This window comes from Falco rusticolus, chromosome 4 (assembly GCF_015220075.1).
Source record: "Falco rusticolus isolate bFalRus1 chromosome 4, bFalRus1.pri, whole genome shotgun sequence".
Lineage (NCBI taxonomy): Eukaryota > Metazoa > Chordata > Aves > Falconiformes > Falconidae > Falco > Falco rusticolus.
The window spans coordinates 70148265-70166083 of NC_051190.1; the positions used below are offsets into that span (position 1 = coordinate 70148265).

A 17819-nucleotide genomic window follows, 5' to 3' on the forward strand; every position below is an offset into this window, starting at 1 on the left:
CCTACAAGAGACACGCCATCTCTCCATTTTTTTTCTAACCCTGCAGCAGCACTTAGCACTTTGTAATGCCCACCACTGACTAGAATTCATAGCCCTGAGGCATGGCCAAGGCTCCCTATATCATAAACCAAGAAACATCAGAAGTCAGGACTGGGACTCATAGAAACCAGCATGATAAATGGTCAGCTCACTAAGTTAGCTAACAGAAAAGCCAAGAAGAGTTGTAGGTTACATCACGTTCCTATCAAGGATTAGATTCCATCCCATTGATGGCAAGGAGGCTCTATTTGGGTCAGTTTTGGAATCCTGAACATTTCCCTGGAATTAGGCATGTACACCTGCGTTCTCTGAAGGGAACCATTGTGGTCATGATTGTGCTGTTGTTTTACAGGATGCACAGTTGGGAGACCATGTTTCAGTTTTTTTCCACAAAGGGTTAAGTATTTTATATTAAAAGTCATCAAGACAAGGACTAGAACTTTGGTCTCTACTCTCTCAGGTAAGTGCCCTAACAGCTGAAGCTTTGTTCATTACACCTCATTGTTAGTGAACAGCTACAACAAACCAGGAGGAGACTGCTAAACCCCAAGTATCTTGCGATCAGCTATCTGCAGGTGGGAGGGACAGGCTCAAATCCTCTTTCTGTAAAAGAAGGAAATTAATTTCCCACTACAGTGTGAGAGATTCTGACCTATTTGGTATGAGCAGACATGCCCACCAGATCAGTTCCACAGAAAGGACTGCAGGACTGTACCTAGTGTATTGTATGGGTGAGAGGGAATCCTGCAAGAGTGAGGCATTTTTAGGCTTGTTGCTGTCAAAACTGGGACAGTTCTGAGAACACTCTTCTCAGATTTTAGTCATCTGTAGAATTTCACTGGAAGAAATTTAATCTAGAAATAAGGATGCATGTAGGCAGTGTAGGAACTTTTTGTGGGTCTAGGTTCTAAATTGAGAAAGAACTTCTACCCTTATTTCCCTGTGACTTGGTTGTCAAGCTGTAAAGTATCAGCATTTCACTGCCTCCAAGGGATACTGAAAGGAAAAACAGCCAAATACCTGGGAGATGTTCAAATACAGCATGGGGAGGGAGGACAAATAATTACTAAGATAGACAAAAGAAGGTTAATGCAATTAGGAGGTTAAAGAAAGACTCTGAAAACATTTAACACTGTATTTGAGTATTTGTACTCTGTTTGGAAACTATCACTATTTTCAATCAGAATTCTATTTCTAATGATACACCAATAACAGAACGTTGACAACTAGTAAATCTTAAACCCATACCTTGCTTTTTCTCTACTGCCTTTTCTTGAAATAGAAGGTGACAAGATAGCCTGCTCATAAGATGAATCTTGTGCCTTCTCTACTTCAAGGCTGAAATGGAACAAGATATTTTTGTATGTTATCTGCAGAGTTAGTATTTGCATGTTAGGCTATGAAAATGGAGTTCTGATTTTAAAGGATGGTAAATATATTCATAGGAAGTATGTAAGTGGAAGAAATAACTAAACCACTAATAAATCAGATATTGATTCAGATATCAAAAATTAAGTATGGAATACCAAATGATGGACACAAAAGTAACTGCAGAGTAAGACTGCTGCCAAGGTGCAACAGCAGGAAGCTGTATCAAAGTCAAAGAAAACCTGATAGTTAAAGACAACTCTAAGGATCAACAAAGAGCATGGAACTTTAATTTGTCATTGATATTCTCGGACATATTTATGGTGTCATACACCAGCTTAAAAGGGAAGCTAATGATACAGTAAACCAAATATGTGACGTGTTGACAGAGAAGAAGGTTTTGGACTTGCAAAATATTGGTAGAGCATTCTTTGATCTGTGAGACTGTTTACAGGAAATGACTCCCAGTTAAACAAGTCCAATACCAACTTCCTGCATTCAAATCTAAGATGATTTGTTAGGCTGGCTTCAACTTAAACAGAGAAGAAACGGACACAGGTTCTTTATCAAGCCTGAAATCTTGATGCTTGGCTTTGTCCTGCCTCTTTAGATGTTGTGCTTAGAATTCCATGCATTTGTCTGTACAGGAAGACCATCAAATCACAGGTTTCATTGTCACATGTTGACATTCAGCTCAGATGACATATTATCGCAGATGACAAGCTTTGTTACCACTAATAAAACACTGGATGTCCCACCATGAGGAATCAAAGGGTGTTAGATGAATGACTCTTAACAGCTAAGTGAAAAAAAGCAATTCAACTGAATAAATGCTTTCTATCTAGAGGGGAAAAAAAAGTTACTTTCCAAATTCTTGTTTTATAAAATACAAATCTCTTGCCTTCTAGGACATGAAGCACTGTGCTGGGATTAAAATAGATCTCTCTATTTTATGTATGTGTACATATATCTATACAATGTATTTTGTACTGGAAACAGTGGAAATGATGGAAAAGATGAGCTATTGCAATAAATGCTAGTGATCAAACATGACTCACTCTTCTTGTGGTTTAGCATTAATGAAGATTACGGCCCGACGGTCAGTAAGCTCTTGCATACTCAGTTGCTCCAAAGATAAAAATTTTTCTCCAGGTTTTATCTACAAGAAAATTAGCATAGAAGATAAGGCATTCTGTTCAATTAAAGATTAAGAGAAAAAATATATTTAAAAGGTATCTAAAGATTAATTTAAAATTCCTAATCTTTAACAGATTTACATAAGAACTAATAAAGCAATTAAAATATATGAAAATGTTTTCTTCTACATTTCCATTTTCTTCATGAATTTTCTTAGAAAAGATGGTTTATAAATATTTCAACTTGTACTTATTGTTACTATGTCATTCCAAACAGTTCTAGAATAAGGAAATGTTCCTGCTTCTGAAGTCTTTACAATTTAGGATGGAATTTTCAAAAGCAGCCAAGTGCTTGAGAAGCAGGTATTTCAGTGATTTTCAAAAAGACTGGTACTTCTAATTAATTTTGGCATTTTGAAAAGTCCTTCTCAGATCTGACCTGAATACAGCACTAGCAAGTGAACCTGGAGTCAGTCTTTATATATAAACACTGCTTTGTGAGAGTCATGACCAAGGTGAAAATATGAAGTCTTTACTTTGTGTGAAAAAACCCCCAAACAAGAAGTTCATAGGTCATTCAGTGTCAGGTTAGTATTAAGTACACTGCAGGGAGAGAGAGCAGAAGAACTAAGGTCTGAGAAAGGATCTGGAAAGGAACTAGGTCTGCCAGCTTACATAGGATTGTGAAGAAGATCACAACTGGGGAACAGCATGAGGATGATGAGATTTCCTCCATGAAGAAAGACAATCAAAAGAAATTAGTACAAAAGCTGGGAAACTTCAGAAGAAAACAAAGTATTTTATATATCCAGATTCTGGCTTTTGCTAAAGTACATTTACTTTTTCTAAATCCAGAAAATAATTTTACTCTTTCTAAGTAAAGTAACTTATTAAAAGTAGCTTACCTGACCACAGTCATAGAATCCATCAGTAATGATATTACTTGATGATAAATATCCCATCTGGCTGTATTTTCGGGAAAGATTGTTGTCAAGTAGCTTTTCCAGAGCAGCTTCACTAAAGTTATTTTTGCGCCCTGTTGATAGATTAATTTCTTCTAGGATGTCTAAAGCACTGTTAAAACAAAATACAAAGGCTAGTTCATCAATACACACCAATTAATTGTTATTATACAGTTCAGAGTCAGTTTTCAGCTTACCAAGGTCAAGGCAGATTCATTGTCAGCCTTGTCCCCACTGGGCCAGCAAGGAGCTGGCTGTGCTGCACAGAATTCTTTCTCTAGGAGAGGAAAATGTCTTGCAGTGCTCAAAAGCAAAAGCAATTCCTTTAGGCAGTTAAACTGTTACATAAAGAAATGTGGACAGGATGCCACAACCTTTTATCAGAACCACACAGAACCTGAGAAAAAGAAGGATGTAAATTTAGAGTAAAAAGAATAATGAGTTGACCATATGATACAGTTCAGGGAACCTCTCTTTCTCTCTCTGGAACTTGCAATGCAACTTGCAGATTCCAGTTTTGCATTATAGAATGTGTGAACCCTTCCGGTGCTGTGTTTGGGGCAGCTGCAGCTGGCAGAGATTTGCTAAAGATGGATGAGCACAGAAACACAGCACCACCAGGATGGCAGGATTTTTTGCAGCATGGGGTAGAAAAAAATAGTCGCGGGGACATGGGAGGACAGGAATAAATTTCTTAAGCTGTTTCTGGTGCTGAAACCCACACACCAATAACTTCTGACCTGGAAAACTTAGGCAAAGTTCACTAAGAAGACAAAGGAAGCTGAATCAGGAGAACATAGCATACTGTGGTTTTGGAACTGTTTTCGGATAGAAGAAAGAGGAAAAAAAGAGGGTGATGTGTGTGTGTGTACATATAGACAGGCATTTTTCACATCCTAAGGAACCAATTTCATATTTTTTATATATATATATATACATATAAAAACGAACTCCACATTTAGACTGCCCATTTCCCTTTGTGAACTACTCTGGGAGTCTCAGCTGTGGACATTTACAACATAGACACCTGAAGGTACGTTAGATGAATTCCAAAGAGTAAGTTTTTCAGGCAAGGCAAATGACAACCTTCTCTTTTAGAAGAAAGCAATGGGAGAAAACAGCAGAAGAGCAGTACAGGCTCTTTGTCATACAGCATACTGTAGGAAAGTCACGTAACCAGCAAGTAATGCAGGGAAGAATTTTAAAGGGAAAAATGAACAAGGGAAGGCTAATGTGTGCAGCAGTGTCTAAAACAGGTGACACTACAGGCACAATGGCACATCACCCTCACATGGAGGAAAGATAAGCCAAAACCAGACAAATACAGCCACATCAAAAATTCTGTGAAAACGCAAAAACCCCAGAAAAAGGACTCATACAGGAATGGAAACACACTTCCAACAGAAAACAAAAACTAAGGGACAAACCCAGAAGACCCACAGGCAAAGTGAGACACAACTATTCAGGGACCAAAACAAAAATAACTGTTTCATATGCTGCAAGTCAGAGAAGAAAATGTAGGCCTGTTACTCAATGTGGGAAGAAAACTCGTAACAGATGGCACGGAAAAGACTGAAGTGTCTGATGCCTTTTTTGCTTCAGTTTTCATAAAAAGGTTGCAAGCAGATGCCTGGCAGTAATATTAACGAAGAGGTAAAACCAGTAGGCTTAATATGTCTAGAATAAGTTTGAGGAGACATATCAGTCCCTGAGGACACTTACCTCATACTACTCTATGAATTGGCAAAAAGAACCTCCAAACTATTTGTAACTGTATTTGAAAATTCAAGGAGGACAGGTTAGGTGCCAGAAGAGTGGAGAAGGGCAAAGACAGTATCTAGATTTGAAAAACAAAGAAAAAGGAAATTATAATAGAGATCATTCAGCCAAATTTCAGTGTCCAAAGAACACCACATCAAATTATTAAACAATCGGCTTGCAAGCAACAAGAGATAAGAGCCATTATGTATGTGTCAGGAATAAATAACGTAAATCCTTTCTGTGATAGGATAACTGACTTAATGTACATGCAGAAGAAGTAAATGTGAGATACGAGTTGACTCTGAGATATGTTTTGACTATAATAAGTCTTTTCACATATTCCTACTTGAATACTCATGAGCAAGTCAGGGAAATATGAACTACATGAAAATAATATGAATTAGTGTAGTGCCTTACTGGTTGAAACACTGTGCTTAATACATTATTATCAATAATATGCTGTCAAACTGGAAGGACACATAAATTAAGAGTCCTACTCTGATACTGTCACAAAGAAGGGATTAAATAAGGACAGTGCCATGTGCAAGATATAGACAATAATTACTGAGCTTTATTTGATGGTGATATGACCTCAGCTGAAGTACCACATCCAGGCTGGGAGGCAGCACTTCAAAATGGCATAAATAAATGAGAGAAATTCAGAGATGTGTGACAAAATGATACAAGATTTCAAAACAAAAATAAGTTTAAGTAATTACTTTGTCACGGAAAGGAAACTGAGTAGGACACAGAACGTGAGAGAATTCCTTAAGTTAAACTCAAATTGCTATAAAAAAGCAGTTATTTGATCCCACCAAAAGTAGGACAACATGTAGTTGGACTGATTTGCTGAAAGGATTCTCCAGCATGGGAGCAGGTTACTTTGGAAAGTTGTTTTCCCCTCAGAATTGGTATTTACACTACACAAGTGAAAATATGTCAGCGCACATGATCCAGTCTTACAGTGGGCAGATGGATAACATCATCTTTGAGGTTCTTTCCTGACCTAAGTTTCTGAGATTCTTACTCCGCAGAACCCCCTCATAAATGGATCTGAAGTACCTGTGCAGTAATCAGAGAAATGTCCAGCAGAGGGAGCCGGGCAATTACATATATTTTCATTTAACAATGCCTACAAAAAGTCACCCTGGATAAGGAGCCCTTCTTACAACCTAAACCAGCTTTTGTAATTCAGATATTAATGCGTGAAACTTGGAGTTTCTAAGAAGGAATAAAATAGAATCTCTTTTACTTGACACGAGCACACCTGCAGTTAACCAGAGCTTGTAAATGAAGTTTAGCCTGTTTGTAATAGGTACAATTTACTGTATTATTGAACCTAGCCTGAAACCTTATTTTCAGTTTCATATGTATGGGGCACTATAGTCCCAGTTTTGAATGATATAAGCACAGCTTCAATATAAAGCCTAATTCAGGCTAATAAATAAACATTTTTATAATTCCAGTCACCTCTCTTCAGGCCTACATTTTTTCTCAACATTTCTGTTACTTAAAATCAATACCATTTCATCTGTAACATCTGTGGTGCAAAATTAGTTTCTGCTTATCAAAAGGTATAGCTTAACTTTATTATTCTGCTATAAATATGTAAAGATCAACTTAATAAGAGTTCTCACATCAAAATCTTCTCTCTGCCCCTTGATACTATTTCTACTCACTCTAGCCTGCATAGTTCACCAGCGGTTAGTTCATCACTTGCACAGACCATAACAGCCCAACACGCATTTCTTCTGACTTCTTCATTCTTGGAACACAGCAATTCAACGAGTGGTCTCAGTCCACCTGCATTTCTTAACTACAAAAAAAAAATGAAGACATTGCCACTTACATATTTTGTCTATGCCAGCAAAAACAGCCTGTGAAATTCACCTTTCAAAACATTTAAACCTTGTGGACAAGCTATGCTGGGCTGGTAGAAAGGCCAGTTACGGAATTCTGTGCTTCTGTGAACTCTGCATAGGCTGCAGCTGAGGTGAGATTCAGAGCGGTACATGGCACACATCCCTTCTGGCTCTTGCCTTGCTTCTCAGTTACTAGATTATGGTGTGGAAAATGAAGAGACTATGCAACCCAAGACTGCCATGGAGACTTACACAGCTTTTTCTGTGTTCTGTTGCCTCCTAGCAACTAATTTACATCACAATATATTTGAATTTTTATTGTATTGTATGTATGACAATCTTATTAACATCCTATTCTCTTGTGTGCTACAGTATCTTTGCTATACACGCTGGAGGAAATATCGCTTATTTGGATTTTTGAGGAGAAAGACATTTTAAGGACACTGAAAGAGGTAGATTAATTATCTATGCCCCTTATTCATGTCCTAATTAACAGCCTTGACCCATGAGAAAACCCCAACTTATGATCTATGAATGCACATAGCATCATCATTATTTATGAACAGAAAATAGTATGACCATTGATAAACAGCAAAAAGTTCAACTTGCTGGATGCCACTGATCAAGGGTTTAATTATATTTTGGGTCTTGTCTGAATTCCATGCATATCCAGTATCTTATTAAGGAAGGTCAGAAATTGCTGTTCAGGACTTGAAAATGGGAAACAGAACAACACTGAGGGAGAGTAAAGAGGACAGAACTTCTCATCTTCAAAGTTCAGCCAACAGTTGCAACTGAAAAAAACCCTCCATGTTTAATGCTCATAAACAGGTGGATTAAGACATAGCACTGGTTAAAACACACTGAAGCCACTGAAAAGCTGTAAAACATTAATGTGGTGCAAAAAAATACAAATTAAAGAAAACCTTTTCCAAGTTCTCACGACATACTGAGCTAAATTCAGCTGAACAAGCCTATGATGAAAGTGAAAAATTAGTTACTATCTAGAAAGCCCAGGACTTTGAGGACAGACGCAAAATACAAATATTCTAGCTAAGTATAACACCAACCTGAGGATCTAGAAATATTATAAATAACCACAGCCTGAAAGAGTAGTGTTACCTCAGTTCTTGCATCAGCATCACAACCAAATGCAGCCACAGTGAATGCTGCTTTGCTTTGCACTTGGCTGCTGGTTGAGCGCAATGGTTCTGCAAGCACACTCATAATACCATGGCTCTGGATATTTATGCGGAATGGCTCTTGCATGGCCAGATTTGTTAGCACTGTAGCAGCATTAGCAATGGCTCCATCTCTCTGAGCATTCAAGGTATTTACCAATGGCTTAATTCCTTCAGCCTCAGCAACAGCCCTAGCAAAATGAAGAAGGAAAAAAATTCTGTTATTTTAGGACCATTTTTTCTTCTTAATGTGCTGTATTTACCAAGTAAATTAGTATTATATTACATCTCAAGATTTTTTATATATATATCTGTATGTCATTTATATATGACTTGGTGTGAAGTTCAAGAGTCACAACATAAGCAGACAAACCAAGTCACCAACTTTTGGATTCTTTAACTTACTAGGACATGGATTCTTTCTGAGGTTTTGAACAAGTGAATTAAATCTTGCATCTTTTCAAAGATGCTGGATTTCTGTATCTTTAGGTCCAGGCAAATGCCTCTGCAGACTCTTATCACCTCTCCCCATAATCATTCTAGCACTACTTCTAATGAGGATTGTAGTGCACAGAGTATTACCTTGTTGTTCTTTGTACTGTCTCTGCAGATTTCTGTGACCAGATACCTAGGTGGCATAAACATGGCACACTGAGCTTCTGCCATTCTTATAAAGTAGTTGCACATGGTGCATTCAGTGCAATGTCGAAATTATTGAGCTGGCTTTATACAAGCAGATTTAGACAGCAGGAGTACAACAGCACAGATTTCAGGGCTGGCTATGACTATGGATCCACATCAACTAGTCTACCGACAGCAGATCCAGTTTAAATATTCCCTCGGCTCCTAGATGACATTGCAGCTGTGGCTGAAGGGTGCTGCCTCTCAGCAGTGCTGGGACAAACACTAGTGTGGCCAAGTTCTAAGCTAGATGTGCAAAACAACCTGTTTGCAATTAAAATTGGGGAAGATTGTTGGGATTTTTTAAAAAATACTTCCAGAAATTTAAGTTAGAGACCAGCCAAAAAAACCCAAACAGCGGGAGAGGCACTACTATGGAAATAGCAGCTTCAGGCAGGAGACAGCAGAACGCGCAGGCAGCTGCACTGTTAGAGGACACATTTGCAAATGACTTAAATCTGACATGCTGCAAAACTGCTAAGTCACATGGGCCTACATCTCAGTCACAGCAGAAGGAACTGGCCTATGAGCACTTAATCTTAACATTGCTGTTCTGCTTCTGGCACTCACCAGAATAATGCCTTTTAAGAGAAAAAAAAGTCAACTTTGTATTTAGTATCTGGGGTAAAGAATATATTCGAAAGCAGCTAGTGACATGGTCTGTAATGATGGTGAACTTTTGACTACAACTCATGCAAACCCTGAAAAGAGAACCTGGCCTGGCTGAGGGGAAACTATTGTGCTCTAACAAATCTGAAAAGGCTTATGTTTCTGGGCTACCACATCATTATGGGTTCTTTGGCTTCTTTGCCATAGGCAAAAGAGACTACTGATACAAATGTAGTTTACATTCTTCAAATGCCATAAGATATTCCATATCTTGAGGTTTTTGTTGACCTTCTTGCCAAAAATTTGCTTTCTACTAAGCACAGGAACTTGTCTATACCATCTTACATTCATTTCAGTGGGATTTTCTCCAATGTCATTATAAACCAGAACACTATAAAAATTGAATTGTCTTCCTTCTGAGTTTGTATATAAAATTTGATCGAATGATTTGAGGCATATGTCCAATTCACTATCTGCTCTTAGTAATTTTACATTGGGATCATCTGTTTGTTAAACAAAAGTTGGCAATATTGTTAGCAATGGAAATGCGCAGATGGCAATTTGAATTTTCCTTGCAACTGCTTTTTATACCCTCTTTTAGTACATTTTGTCTGTATCAAAAACATACCAAACCCTCCCACCTCTATACAAGCATATCTAAGCACTTGAAGAGTGTACATTTTTGTAAGTTTTGCTAAATTTCTCTCAACATATTAATAAGTGAAATCTGGATGTGAAAATCTCACTTTTACTGTAACAGTGTCTTACCAAAATCTAACTAACCTTTCGGTAACTTCCACAGTTACAAAATAAACACAAGTTTAGAAGTATTACATATACAAGAAAGAGTTATGCTATCAAAGACTGTCAAGGCATTGATAAAAACTAAAAAATCTCAGGCATGCTGATAGTCATGCTCTTATGCAAACAGGACAGAAAGCAGAATACATGCCAGTGTGTGCCACGTAATCCCATTACAAGGGCAACATGATGTAGATCTTACTAAGAACTCATTTTAGTGCAAGCATGTACAAACCAGATTTTCAGAGAAATGGATGCAGATACTCCTGAGCATACCTGGAATGAATCAGCAGAGGCTAACAGGGTTTGTTAGTTTGATCCCTGCCATAGCTACAAGGTGATGGCAGCTCACAGGTAGTACTGGAGCATGGGTGTAAGGAAGGCTAGCAGGCAGGCAGTATTTACCAGTTTGGAAAACCAGGGAAAAGGTAGCTATCCCGGGACAAAAGGGGACTAGGATTATTAGCTTGCATGCAGCATAAAGGTATAAGGCCAGTTTGGTGTTGGCTAATTAATCCTCCTGGAGCATCAGTAACTTTAATGCAAGCACTTCAGTTGCTGTTCAGAAGCAAATTCCATGTTTTCAGATGTCTTGCACTGCACTCCTCAGACTGACTTAAATTAGCTGGATTTAACCTTATCTGGGTGTCCTCCTTCCCCTTCTCTCCCTTGACCAGATAAAGAAGGACTGAAAATGTTTTGTTTGGGTTTTTGTTGTGTTTTTCCTATTCCGTTTGTTTTTTTCTTTTCTTTTATTTTATTTTGTTGTTTGGTTTGTTGTTTTTTTTTACTTAGGTAAGGCCACCGTATTTCTAGGTTCTCTGGTTAATATTGTCTTCTCTTCCCCATGAAAATTTTATCCAGATTTCCAGCATCAGGAGTGCTGTAGCTCTATTCAGGCTACTGTATATGTAGAAATCCTGAACATGTTGATTGCACATGTAAGGATCAGCTATACACCACATGTATCACAGGTTTACCAGAAAACATCACATTCATGGCACGTGTAACAATGACATGATGTACCTGCTGGTGAAGTGTGGGAGAGACTCACCATACACACACACAGAGCCATGCACAGAAATGCATGTCCATAAGCTATTAGATTTACAGCATTACACAGCATACACACATACCTTACCCAGGAAAAAACCCCAAACCAACATCAAACAGTTTTTCCCGTACAATAGATACACAGAAATTCCAGGATTTATGGGACAGATCCACTACTCATGAAATGCATCACTGCATCTCACAGGTGCAGTAAATCCAATACTTCTGCAGTACGTATAGGACTTACTATTCCTATACTACACCCAATAATACATGTATTCTCCCATAGGAAATCCAAATAAACATATAGTCCCCAACAGACTGATTCCAGGATGATACACGTAACTGAATGAGGTAGCCAATCACACTATAAGCAGATTTACTGTAATTTCCATAAAGCCAGCAAGTACACAAGTACTTAACAAAGGAGCAAGGTGACAGCTCCTCATGTGTTCAGAGCTGACCTCAGCGAGGTATAGAGCACAGCCAATTTTCTCAAGTGCCACTCAACTTCAAAAAGGTTGAGAACCACTGATTTAGAAGATCATACATATTTATTTCAATCCTGCATTCTACTACTACGCAGATTCATTTTGAATCACAGTTTCATGAGTAGAGTAGCACAATGGATCACAAGGCAAAAATAATTTATGTTAGAAGTGACAACAGCAGGTAATGACAGTTGAAGGTAACCACCACCTTTGAGGGTAAGATTTTAAGAGTGGACACCTGAGGGCAACGCTATGTCCTGGGAACAGAGGTGTGTACAGAAGAGGTTATGAGGGAAGAAGGAAGAATGGGGAATCCATAGTTCAACCCACTCCTACCCCACAGCCTGCTGCAGAACACAACACCAGCACTGTCAGCCTGGCCACGGAGCCCCAGCTGCTGAAGAGACAGCAAGGCCTGACCTCAGAAGGGAACAGAAAGAATTAACGTGCTTAAGTTTTTAAGGTGCTGAAATACTACCACATTTAGAGCTAAGTACAGAGGTCCTCATTCCCTTCTATCTTGGGCAGAGACATACACTGTGTAGTTTTGTAAGTCAGAAGAAGAAGCTTCCACCAGTACTGTCTCTGCCTAATGCATATCAGCGTAGCCTCTCTCCCTGCCTCCAGAACACACTCTGCTCCAGACACATCCTTCTGAGATGGTGCACTTCATCAGTGCTCCTACTACAGGACTACAACCTCAAGGAAGAAGGGAGCCTTGGTTTAGCTGAAAAAAGTATACCCCTTTTGATGTGGAAAAGGAGTAAATGATATAAATCCACAGCTTTTTTCCTCTGTGTCATGTAAAGATTCAAAATACATCAAATTCCCTAATCATGGAGAGAAAAGACTAGGGAAAAGGAAAGAGAACAATGGCAAGCAGAAAAAAAAAGGATGTTGCATTTGCAATATCATCATGTTTTTTTGAGAAATGGAAGCTGAACTACAAACAAAGACACAAACAAGAAAAACCAGACAAGTGGAGAAATCAGAACTCAAAGTTAAAATAATTTAAATGTTATGATCTATAAGCGCATGGTTATGATCATTAGAGTGCCTAACCTAACAGGGTTAGGTGTTTATTTTAACCAGCGTATACATGGTTCAGGGACCCTAAAGACCTTAACCATGCCCCATAGTGAAACACTAAAATTCTGATTACAACTGAATTCAAATTACTGCATTCAAGAACAGCTAAAATATTATTTCTCAAGTGTCATTGGAAAGGCAAACATTAAAAGGTCAAATAATAATACTTAATTTAAATTATTAAATATACATTATAACAAGTTATTTTCTTGAAAATTCTCTAAAAGATCACTCAAGACTCAAAGAATAAACAGTGAGAGTTTGCGAAAAACAAATGTTTTCTTTACTTTTTTTACTGCAAAAAGAAATTAAAGTTGGCAATAAAATCATTACCAAAAATTTTTTGCAACACAAATGTTTTTAAACAGTAAGTTTGGAGATGCATATGAATTTTACTGAACTGAATATTTTGTTGCTTCAGTTGTCTGGGGTGCAATAGGAAAGCTCAGATATTGGTGGTGTGTTCTGGAAACAATCACCAGTAAAAACTGGACCAAAACTCTGTGCTTTTTAAAATTTTATTTTTTAGGATTATAAGCTCTCTGAGGCAAGAACCACCTCTTTGTTGACATCACATCAAGTATAACAGTTGTCACCAATCAAGACTCCTAGCCATGGCAAGAAAGATAATGGATTATTTACTTGGTGAATAGGAAATGGTTCAGCTAGCCTGTCCTTCTGAAGAGAAGGTCTAGCCTAATGGAGAAAGCAACTATCAGTCTCCAAAGAGCTGACAGAAACCGCTGAGACTGCCCCCCAAACCTCTAAGCAATCTTCCATGGAGGGGAGATAGAGGAGAAGAGCAGTGGTACAGCTTCACACCACTGTTTACTCTGGATTATGCTTAATTTACATTAGTGAGATTGACACTTCATAAAATGGTAAAGTATGTTTGGTTTTGCTTCTTCTACCACAACTGAACATAAACTGGTTTATATTAAATTATATTTTTATTCACTTCTATGCTGTTTACTTCCCCCATTCCAACTGAGGATTTAACACAGTTTTGACTCAGAAAAAAATTCAAAATTTTCCTCCTCACAAAGGCCATTGCACTCCTTATGGACTTCATTTTCCAAATGTATTTGCAACTGCATGTTTAATTTCTGTGCAAAATTACCGTGATTGTGTGTGAGGTGCTTAGCTAGCCATTTATGCCTGTGCATATCTCATTTTCATACATAATTGCATGTAAATTATGCATAAGAATTATGCATCTAATTAAACACACATTTTTTAAAATCAACTCTATCTGTGTTAAATCGCATGACTTCTTTTTCACACAAAGCATTTTTGATCCAGCTCTATTATACAATTTCTGACGGAAGGAATATCATAACCAGAAGTTTGAAAAACCTCAGGAAATAGCTTCCTTTTTATCCCTTAAATTTATTAGTATTCTTCATTTGCCTTGTTATGCCACCAGAATAATCACATTCAATAAATGTCTTCTGTATCTACCAAAAATTTCAATTTGTGGGTTAATTATTTTCAAAAGCAATTGACTTGTATATAGACTCTTATATTTTATTTAAAGGCTAGTATTACTTCTGTTTTCTTCACTATACAAGGGAAATTAATGTCAATAGGTTTATTCTGAGTAAGGGAATCTAGCACAAGAGATTGCTCAACAGTTTGGGGCCCCCTTTGTGCTAACACAAAAATACTGATGATATCAACAAACTGTATTATTTTTTCATTTCAGGAACTGAACCCCTCTATTCCATTTTTTAATGACAAGTATCTTGTTAAAACATCACAAAACCAAAACTCAACAAACCTCACTGTACAGAAGCAATAAAACCGTAAACTGTCTGGGTTAGCAGAGACTGTAACACCTGACTCATACACAGAGATCTTCTTATGTTTGTTATTGAATTCATCTGACAAAGTTACACAGATCTGAGTTCTAAAACTTTAAAATATTCCAGGGGCATTGGTAATGAACTGTCTATTCATGACATCTGAGCCTTTCAATTATAATATTATTTGCAACCTTTATTAAGAATTTCTGACACTTCCACTATTATGAGAAAGGCTTGAAATTCAGAGGCAATAGAAAGCTTTTTTGCCTCTGAAATATCCCATGTAGCTTCAGCCAGGGTAAGCACTGAAAAAGACACTATCCCTCTCCCTTCTTTCTGATCCAAGAGGTAGTGCATGCGAAAATCTGTAACTCAGCACAAATGTTGAGAGTCTGGAATCCACATTGTTACAAAAGCAAAGTACCAGGGAACATTCAGGAGTTGCCAGAGCAGCCTTCGTGGAGATGTAAGGGAAAGAAAGAAAAAGCCAAAGCAGGGTCCTCACAACTGCTCATCTGAAAACAGGGACTGAGGCGGCAGTGGCTGTTCACCACTCCAAGCACCAGCTGAGGAAGGACAAGAAAGCTGTGCCAAGGAAGTCTCCCTACACCGTACTCGGACTGTGAAACCTGGCCCCATCTTTCATTTCTGGATAAGTCTTTTCTGGACAATGGCAGCAATCTGTTTTGCCTTGCTAAAGGCTCAAGCTCTTAGGCTGATTCAGAGTACAGAAACTTAGACTTTTAGTTTCCTCTCTTAAAATTAAATCTCTAAGGAAGTACACATCTACTACTATGTTAAGATAAAATTACTGAGATTGTAAAAAGGATTAAAATTACTTGTGAAAGCTTATTTTTACACCCTTGTGTGCATGACAGTCAAATTAGACAACATGCCACAGTCAGTGCACAGGTTAACTTCACAGCAGCGTAGAATTAATTTTGCATGATCAGCCATGAACTTGCAATTCCCTTATATACACTTAAAATAAGTAACTTCACACTATACTGAAATTAAAACTTATACTTAAATAATTTGCATTTAGTTTAGAAATACTCTACAAAGAAAATACGCATGTAAAAGCACCAATACAGTTGTCTGAAACTTACTCAAACATAAAATAAGTCTTGCCACTTTTAATTCATAAAAAGTACAACTCATCTTAGTGCATATCACTGAATCTCATCATAGGGTTACACACTCCGAAAAAATCATTGCAGTTGTGCCACTACATAAAACACAGTTTTCTCTCCCAGGCTTAGGAGTCTCCAGCCAGGAAGAAGAAAGTTTCACCTGATCCCACAGAAATCTACCATGGGAAGTTACAAGTGACAACACACAGGGTCTGAGTGCAATTCCAGCCTTCCACAGCTAAGATAAATAGTGATCATACTGCCAAGGCTTTGAAGGCAGCAGAGTACAAACAGCCCAAAAGATTCTGCTATATCTATAATGGGTAGAACTTCTATATAGTTACCATTATCCCAATTTAGAAGTGTTTTCTGTCTGAAACTATTTTGCATATACTTAGGCTCTCATGCACTTTAGGATGCTGTGACATGAGATTTGTGTTAGATAGAGATGAATGCTCTATAGTGGTCTCTGTCTTCAATATAACCCGACAGGCAACACAGTTAAAAAACAAACAAACAGGAAAATGCATAATGATTTTTATTTTTTTTTTGTGAAAGAGCCGTACTGGGAACAGAATGCAGGTACAGTGTCTGAGTCTATAGAGGGACTTTCCCATACAGCCACACCTTCCCAAATCTAAGAGAGAAAACCAGGAGCTGGCTAAGGGAAACACTTTGCACCTGCCACCAGGGCATGATTTAGGGTACTGTTCATGGGTTGTGCACAAGTCACCTGATGTGACTTTAAAGTCATAGTGGGAATTCATTTCTGAATGACATCCCAGCATTAGGCCTTGATGCAGCTTTTCTGCCAAGGGAGCAATTTACCATAAAACATTTTGCAGTTTTCAATGGAAGTCAATGTGCAACTTGTAAGGAAAAGCTTGTGAGTTCCTGGGTAATGACTGTTTTCTTTTTATTTTCTTTAGAAAGCACCGATCACACTATGGATATACAGTAAGTGAAAGTCAAAACAGGAATCTGTTCATGGCATGAGTTAATTGTTGGTATTTGTGTAGGACTCAGCTGAATGGGTGCTAATGTGAAAGATAACACAACCAACAAACCCCAACAAAATCCCTTTACCTTGCAGCAACAGCAGCTGAAAAATGTAATTTTGTCACTAGGGGTCAGTATTAAAACATACTACCTTTACACAATACAGCTAGTGGCACTCTATTGTTGATTTTCTCCTTCAGAAACACAAACTTATATTATAAAGTAGAACTATTAAACCATAAAAAAAGACAACAACTATACAATGGATTATTACCTATTTCTGTTCTTAAATGTAGCTCTCATGTACTAGAAATGTTTGCTCCTGTCCTCATAAATTAACACATATATTCATGCAAATGTATTATCTTATGTAATATTGATCCATTTATGTGAATTAGGTTCCACCTACAGTCTTGAAAGGGAAACGTTATGACTAAGTTTCCCATTTTCTAATACAGAAGATTACCACCTAGTGATATTACTACCTAATGGTAATAATCATTACTTCCTAACGATAATAACAAAATTTTAACTGTAAGAAAACTGGATACCCATCTTAAAACCAATAAAAATCTGTTGTGGATGCTGAAAATCTCCTTTTAAGAAGGTGAGAGACTCTCACTACAGCTGAGCACCACCCACACGGAGTAGACCGAGGATGTATTTTGGGTCATTAGATCAGTATATGAGTTTCAGTTTGGAATAGATTCCACAGCCACTGAAGTCAAGGGAACAACTCACTTTCTCCTCACTGGGCACTGCCCATAACCAACAAGTTCCCAATCTATCTTCCTAACCCAAACCTACTCCTAAATCCTGGAAATCCTGATATATTTGAGCGAGCATAAA

The 17819-nt window shown here is 37.8% G+C and overlaps 1 protein-coding gene across 1 annotated transcript in view; it reads right to left on the bottom strand.

Moving 5' to 3' along the window:
• The window catches only part of ARMC3 (armadillo repeat containing 3), a 48332-nt gene that overhangs the window by 8528 nt on the left and 21985 nt on the right, over positions 1-17819 (bottom strand). The window contains 5 exon segments of the mRNA XM_037387317.1: positions 1288-1377; positions 2457-2566; positions 3449-3617; positions 6946-7082; positions 8251-8500. Of these exon segments, the coding sequence (XP_037243214.1) occupies positions 1288-1377; positions 2457-2566; positions 3449-3617; positions 6946-7082; positions 8251-8500 (756 nt within the window).